Below are 8,287 nucleotides of genomic sequence, written 5' to 3'. Positions count from 1 at the left end.
TAGTATATTCACAAATCTGTGCAACCATCACCACTATAATTTCATAACAATTTCATCACTGAAAAAAGAAACCCCGTACCCATTAGTACTTACTCTCTATTCCCTCTCATAACTCAATAACAAACTCTGAAAACCACTAATCTACTTTCTTTCATAGGGATTTGTCTATTCTGGACTGTTCATATAAATGGAAGCATACAACATGTGGTCTTTTGTGTCTAGTTTCAATCACTTAGCATGAAAAGATGGTCAACATCATTAGCCACCAGGGAAATGCAAATCAAAGCCACAGTGAGACAGGAACAATACAGGGTACTGGAAATATGCTATATTCACACCACACCCACTAGGATGGCTCTAACCAAAAAGACAGACAATGACAAGTGTTGTTGAGGATGAGAATAATTGGAATCCCTCATAAATTGCTGGTGGGAATGTAAAATGGTGCAGTCCTTTTGGAATACATTTCAGCAGTTCCTAAAAATGTTAAACAGAGAGTTACCATATGCCCAAAAATTCCATTCCTAGGTATTTACCCAAGATAAATGAAAGCATATGTTCACACAAAAACTTGTACAACCGTGTTCATAGCAGCATTATTCATAATGGTCTGATAGTGGGAACAATGATTGACCAATGAATTAATAAATAAAATAGCAAACATATGGTCTATCTCTACAATGAAATATTATTCAGCCATAATAATGAAGTACTGATACACGCTACAATGTGGATGAACCTTGAAAACATTGTGGATACACCACAGTTTGTTTATACTTTCACCTGTTGAAGGACATCTTGGTTGTTTCCAGTTTTTGAAAATTTTGGATAAATTTCCATGAAGAATCACATGCAGGTTTTTGTACAGACGTAACATTTCAATTCAGTTGGGTAAATACCAGGGAATTACAATTGCTGGGTTGTATGGTAAGTTTATGTTTAACTTTGTAAGGAAATGCCAAACTATCTTCCAAAATGCACAATTTTCACTCCTAACAGCAACAAATGAGAGTTCCTGTTGCTCTGCATCCTCCCTAGCATTTGGGATTGTCAGTTTTTTGTGTTTTAGCCATTCTAATGGGTGTATAATGGTGTCTCACTATTTTAATTTGCACTACTCTAATGATGAATAATGTTGAACATATGTTCTTACACTTATTTGCCACCTGTATATCTTCTTTTGAGAAGTACCTGTCTGTTCAGATCTTTTGCTCATTTTTTAAGCAGGTTGCTTATTTTCTTATTGTTGAGTTTTAAGAGTTCTTTATCTATTCTGGATAGAAGTGCTTTATCAGATATGTGATTTGCAAATATCTTACAGACTATACCTGGTTTTGTCATTCTCTTGGCAGTGTCCTTCACAGTGAAAATTTAAAAAAAAATTGATAAGGCCCAATTAATCAATTTTTTCTTTCATGGATTGTGCATTTGGTGCTATATTTTAATATTCATTGCCAAACACAAGGGCATGTAGATTTTGTCCTATATTTTCTTTTAGAAGTTTTATACTTTCATGATTTACATTTTGGTCTATGACTCATTTTGAGTGAAGTTTTGTATAAGGTATGGCATATATGTGCAGGTTCATCCTTTTTCATGTGAATATCTGATTGTTTCAATACCATTTGTCAAAAAAATTTTCCTTTATCCTTTGAACTGCTCCTGTACCTCTGTTAAAAATCAGTTTACTATGTCTGGATGGGTCTATTTCTGGGCTATGTATTTTCCTCCATTGATCTGTATGTATGTTATTTTGTCAATACCATACTATTTTTATTACTGCAGTTTTATAATAAATCTTGAAATCATAAGTCTATAGTAAGTCTAAAAGAACATCTCATGGGTTGGAAATGCATTATTAGTATGCTAAACTTGAGCAATCCTGTTGTTTCAGATGGTTTATGGAAGGAATATTAGCCAGAGTCTTCATATGCTCATTGTTGATCACTATAGCTTGTAAGTAACTGTTTCCAAAAATATTGCTACGATTTATGTATTTCATTCCAATTTTGATCATTTTAAAATAATTTTTAAATATTTTCTTTTTCTCACCTAAGATGCTATGAAATCATTGTTTCTCAGCCTTGCCAGCTATTTCAAAGGCACCACGTGTGTTCGGTAAGTGTTGCCTATGTTATCATCATTGTCTGGACGAGGATGACCATAACCTGATATCTGAGAATGGTTTCTGCTGCATAATAGATGGCAATCACTACATACAGGAAATGTCCTGATCATTCATCCTAAAGACTACTTTCTGTTATTGCTAAAATCTAATAGTATTATCATGCTGCATCCTAAATTCTTATATCAAAATAGAACTAATTTTTAAGGTCACAAGACTTAGAAACAAAGTGTCCTTTTGAATCATTTTAAATGGGCTTTTATGGATTCATAGCACTGCATTTCATAAATACCTCATATTAAGAAGACCTTTATGTTATAGTTTCCCAAATAGCTGGCAAACTGCCCATGAAATTATCTCAGTTATGAATTGATTTCTCTGCCCTTTCTTACTCATTTTATGATCCCCCTGGGTGCTGAGTACCATGGTTCAGCATATTTCAAAGGGTTATTGGGGTCTGAGTGAGATGCTCCAAGAATTTCAAACAGTCTATAAGGCACCATTCTCTTGCAAGATGGACTGTGTTAATTACCTTCGCTTTAATATGGCTTCCAGGGGCAAACTCCCATGACTTGGAAATCAAGGTCTATAATTCACTATTATACTGTTGATACTATGTTTTCCTGTTTATGAAATCTTTGTGTTAATTCTGAAATCACAATGGGGTTTAGTGAAGATTTATTTTGCTCAGGACTCTAGTCAATATTGACTTACACTTTGAGTGATGTTTCCCATAATTTCTACATATTCCAGCTTTCTGGAGATGGGCATTGATATAGCCAAGTATTGTTTAACCTGATATTTAGAAAATTAGATCTTGAGGTAACCCAAGACATCCTTATTCTTTGACCCTTGAAATTAATGACATTCATTTAAAACTGTTCTAAGATACCCACTTCCCTCCCTCTAGGCACAGGACGTTCCCTAGGTCTGTACGGAGGTTTAGAGGCATATTTTATGCAACAGTACTACAGGTTTGCATCTGTGCTTAGCTTCATGGGCTGTAATAATACATTAGTCAGGACTGGATTAGTAACGTAAAAGATTTCCATCCAAAGAGCCATTTTGTTACCAACCTTTCAGAAATGAAAACATTATTATGGTTTGTCAGATAATGTGAATTATATAAATTCCTTCTCTCTGGGTTTAAAGATGGGCATATACAATTAATAAGAAATACAGTCGACCAATCAGGCAAGAGAAAAAAATAAAGAGTATCCAAACCAGGAAAGAGGAGGTCAAACTATCGCTTTTTGCTGACAATCTGATCTCATATCTAGAAAATCCCAAAGACTCCATCAAGAGAGTGGAGTTGATAAATAAATTCAGCAAAATCTCAGGTTATAAAATCAATGTACACAAATCAGTAGCATTCCTATATACTGATAATAGTCAAGCTGAGAGTCAAATCAAAAACTCAATACCATTCACAATAGCTGCAAAGAAGATAAAATACCTAGTAATGTACTTAACCAAGGAGGTGAAAGATCTCTACAAAGAGAACTACAAAACACTTAGGAAAGAAATCACAGATGACACAAACAAATGGAAAAACATATCATGCTCAGGAATCGGTAGAATCAACATTGTTAAAATGTCCATACTACCCAGGTGATTTACATACTCAATGCAATCCCCATCAAAATACCAACATCATATTTCACACATCTAGAAAAAATAATTCTATGCTTCATTTGGAACCAAAAAAGAGCCTAAATAGCCAATGCAATAAGCAAAAAGAACAAATCTGGAGGCATCACATTACCAGACTTCAAACTATGCTACAAGGCTATAGTAACCAAAACAGCATGGTACTGGCACAAAAATAGAGACATAGACCACTGGAACAGAACAGACAACCCAGATATAAAACCATACACATACAGCCAACTGATCTTTGACAAAGCAGACAACAATATACACTGGGGAAAAAAGCCCTATTCAATAAATGATGCTGGGAGAATTAGATAGCCAAATGCAGAAGAATTCAACAGGATCCATATCTCTCTCTACTCACAAAAATTAATTCAAGATAGAAAAAAGACTTAAATGTAAGACATGAAACCATAAGAATTGTAGAAGAAAATTGTTGGAAAAACTCTTCTAGATATCAGGCTAAACAAAGAATTTTTGAAGAAGACCCCAATGGCAATCACAGCAACCACAAAAATAAATAAATGAGACTTGATTAAATTAAAAAGCTCTGCATCACTAAAAATAATCAACAGATCAAATAGACAACCTTTAGAATGGGAGAAAATATTCACAAGCTATACATCTGATCAGGGGCTAATAACCAGAATCTACAAAGACTGAAGTAAATCAGCAAGAAAAAGTGAGTAAGAAACATAAACAGAAGCTTTTCAAAAGAAGATAGATAAATGGCCAATAAGCATATGAAAAAATGCTCAATGTCACTAATCATCAGGTAAATGCAAATTAAAACCACAATATCACCTTACCCCAGTTAGAATGGCTTTTACTAAAAAGTACAAAAAGAATAGATGCTGGTTTGGATGCTGAGAAAAAAGAACACTTACACACTGTTGGTGGGACTGCAAATTAGTACAACCTCTATGTAAAACAGTATGGAAATTCTTCAAAGAACTAAAAGTAGACCTACCATCTGATCCAGCAATTGCACTACTAGGTATTTACCCAAAGGAAAAGAAGTCATTTTTGTCAAAAAGACACCTACATTAGAATGTTTATTGCAGTGCAATTCACAATTGCAAAGATGTGGAATCAACCCAATTGCCCATCTAACAAAATGTGGTATATGTACACCATGGAATACTGCTCAGCCACGAAGAAGGGTGAATTAAGGCCTTTTGCAACAATTTAGATGGAACTGGAGACCATTATCCTACTTGAAGTATCTAAAAAATGGAAAAAGAAACACCACATGTGCTTACTATTAAATTGGGACTAACTGACAAGCACACGTGTGCACAGAGGGAAGTAAAACTCAGTGGAAATCAAGCAGTGGGGAGGGAAGTGGGGGATGGGCAAAAACCTAACGAGTACCATGAACACTATCTGGGTGATGGGCACCCTTATAACCCTGACTCGAGCATAACAAAAGTAATCCATGTAACCAAAAACATTTGTACTCCTGTAATATTTTGGAATAAAAAGAAAGAAAGAAAGAAAGAAAAAAAATATAGAGAGCTTCAGAGAAGGAAATTAGCAATTAACTCCCCCGGTTTTATCAGTTTTTTTTCTACCTATATTTTTCTATCATTCCTAAAATATGTATTTAAATAAAGTATGCATTTCCATCATTTAAGAAATAACTAAATAAGTAAACAAAAAGAAATACGAGTATCATCTTGTTAGGGAGCTCTGTAGGGAGAGCAGTGTTTCTCAAAGTATTGCATGGGGCCTATCTGCTCTGGTGTTAGCTGCTTGTTTAAAGTGCAGGTTTCTGAATCCTTATTCAAACCCTTCTGAATCAAAATCTCTGAGGGGTCTTAATTTTTAATAACCTATTCATGAAATTGTTTGCATTAACAATGAAAATCTTGGAAAGATGATTTCTGAAACCTTTACTCCTTAATTTCCAAAATGGTGGTACTTAGCCTACCAAATCTCTGCTGAGAACTTGTGATGTGTTCTATACTAGATGAGGAGTGCCAGGTTTGGCTCAGCTGGCATTTATGGAGTGTCTACCATAGGTTAGACACCCTTGCCAAGTGCCAGGGTGGCAATGCCAATACATGTCAAGAGTCTCCTTAGAGCAACAGACATGTAAAAGGCAAGGTGAAGATGCATTTTATTATGGTAAGTGCAAATACAGGATTAGCATAGAGGCCAGAGGAATACCAGGAGAGAGGTTTCCCCAGCCTAAGAGGGGTGGAGAGTGTGGGCAGGAAGGGCTTCTTGGAAGAGCCAATATCTGACCTGCAAGGGTTATATCACCTGTAGTTTTTTCAGCACCTCCCACTGTTCTGAGCTCATTGTTCCCTCCTAAATAAACACTCATCTACCATCTCATTTATGGAGTAAAATTCCATCTTTGATTTTTTGTGTACATATTTTAACTTGTTCTTCTCTTGTTCCCACTCCATTTTTTCCTGTTTTCTGCCCACCCAGTGTTGTATATACACCCACACTTGCATTTAAGACCTGTGAAAACAGGACAATTGACTTCAGTTTTGTATCCAACTCAGTGCCTTGAAAATAGTAAGTACTTCATAAATATTCATTAAATTGAATATATTTGCTGCATCATTTCTTGAAGTACTTCCTTGATAGCCAGGAGCTCTGCCTGTATATTAAAGATTTTGCAACACTCTCCCTCTTATATAAACATATCCAGAAGCTAATAAGCCAAAGATATGGTTATTCATCTCAAGAGTCAAGAATGACTCATGAGTCTCTAACAATCAGTGACAAGACTCTAAGGAAGTGGAGGACAAGCACTGACTTCAGTTCAGCAAACATGAATGCAGCAGCCACCCCCGCCCATCCTGTACTGTGCAAGGGTAGGTCAGATTAGGTTTCTCTTTAGCATTTCTTACTTCTCAAGTTATATTCTTTTTTATAGCATAATGCAGTTTTTCTTCAACTGTCTTCATTAAATTTGAAGTCTGTGAGTATAGGGACTATCCATCTTGTTCACTGTCACCCTGGGTGCCCCTTGCAGATGAAGGTCACCATGGTGTTGCCAATAGTGTGCTAGCATCAGTAGTGCACATTTTGCACATTCATTGACTTCATAGTAACAAAATAGGTAACATCTGTTCTCTCTACTCTTAGATAGAGGCATGGATGGTCATATGTTTGGTGAATGAATGAATAAATGTTGGGGAATAAAAATATGGGGAAACCCATGTGTTGCCCTAAAGACTGTTACACTTGGGGTGGTATAGAGGGGAAGAGAAAACAATATGAAATGGTAGTTAACTAAGTACTACACGGTGCTGAGAGGTTAAAACCTCTGTAGCCTTTCAGATGAGCAAAGAGAGCGCTAAGAACTGCTGGGATAAAAACAAAAACAAAGTTACTCTAATTTGAGGCTCCACTCTTCCTAGATGTGATGATTTGAGCCAGTTGTGTGTGCGTTTGTGTGTGTGTGTGTGCACGTGTATGCATGCAGTGATTAGACACTGCATTTCACGTGTATGTGGATGAATTATGCATTTCTTCTCTCCTTTCTCTAATCTAGGTTAGCCGAAATTTGACAACCATTTAGCAATGCCTCTGATGAATGTCTTCAAGCTGAATATCCAGAAATTGTCCGACTTGCAGTCTACTTGGAATCAACTGCGTCACTGGAAGGGAATAAGCAACTGGATAATGGAGAAAAAAAAATTAATTCGACTGTGATTTTTTTAAAAAAACTTAGTTTTTCCCTCATAATTGTAATAGTCTCATGAAAATAATATTAATTTGCGTTTCCTTCGCAAACACTAGCAGTTGAAAGGGAAAGGCCTGGGGAACGTGAGAGATCACCTGGAGTAAACACTCCCCTATTATTCCCTACAGCAGTGGTTCGCAGACATTAATTGTCATTAGAGAATTCTGCCAGGAACTTGTAACAGGGCAGATTCCTGGGCCTGCCCGCCTGAATGGCTTTAATCGAACAATGAAAGCAAGTTTGTGTAATCGATACCAACTTGAATATGATTAAATGCAGTTTGTACATAAAATATAATGTTGCAAAAGTTCATTATCCCCCCAAAAGGAGTGAGTCAATATTAGGTGCTAACAGTGAGTGATGGTTGATAGAAAATGGGCAGAAGAGCGTCATTTTCTGGAAGGTATATTCTTCTTTTGAACCGTTTTCTTTACCAAGTTTTTAGCTTCTTGGGGCTCATGATTCGTTTCATTCAAATTGCAATTAAAATAAAGATGTAATACAGGAAATGCTTTAAGGGCAAAATAAAGGCAAAACACCAGAGTGCTTTGAAATGCATGAAAATGGTGCAGGTGTACGACTGACTGCAGGGTTGTAGATGGTGCTCTTTTTCCATCCCTCTCACTCGGCGTTGTTCACAAAGCACATACAGCCTGCAATTCAGATTTGCTCCATGTGGCATTCTCTGACTAGAAATTCTGTATGTAGAAAATTTTCTTTGCTTAAAATGGCAACCCCAAAATACCACTTTTTATATCATTTGTATCTAGTGCATTTGGGGTTGAAAGAAATTTTACTAA

General features: G+C 36.1%; 1 protein-coding gene across 1 annotated transcript in view; it reads left to right on the top strand.

Moving 5' to 3' along the window:
- Nucleotides 1-7,381, top strand: part of TMEM71 (transmembrane protein 71) — a 36,053-nt gene extending 28,672 nt beyond the window's left edge. The window contains exons 8-10 of the mRNA XM_012647982.1: nucleotides 1,895-1,956; nucleotides 2,058-2,118; nucleotides 7,296-7,381. Of these exons, the coding sequence (XP_012503436.1) occupies nucleotides 1,895-1,956; nucleotides 2,058-2,118; nucleotides 7,296-7,311 (139 nt within the window). The 3' untranslated portion in view covers nucleotides 7,312-7,381. The remainder of the gene's footprint in view (nucleotides 1-1,894; nucleotides 1,957-2,057; nucleotides 2,119-7,295) is intronic.
- Nucleotides 7,382-8,287: the final 906 nt, after the last annotated feature.

Source organism: Propithecus coquereli, unplaced genomic scaffold (assembly GCF_000956105.1).
Source record: "Propithecus coquereli isolate 6110/MARCELLA unplaced genomic scaffold, Pcoq_1.0 Scaffold28, whole genome shotgun sequence".
NCBI classification, from domain to species: Eukaryota; Metazoa; Chordata; class Mammalia; order Primates; family Indriidae; genus Propithecus; species Propithecus coquereli.
The sequence above is the reverse complement of the archived record's forward strand: the minus strand, read 5'-3'. Positions and strand labels throughout refer to the sequence as shown.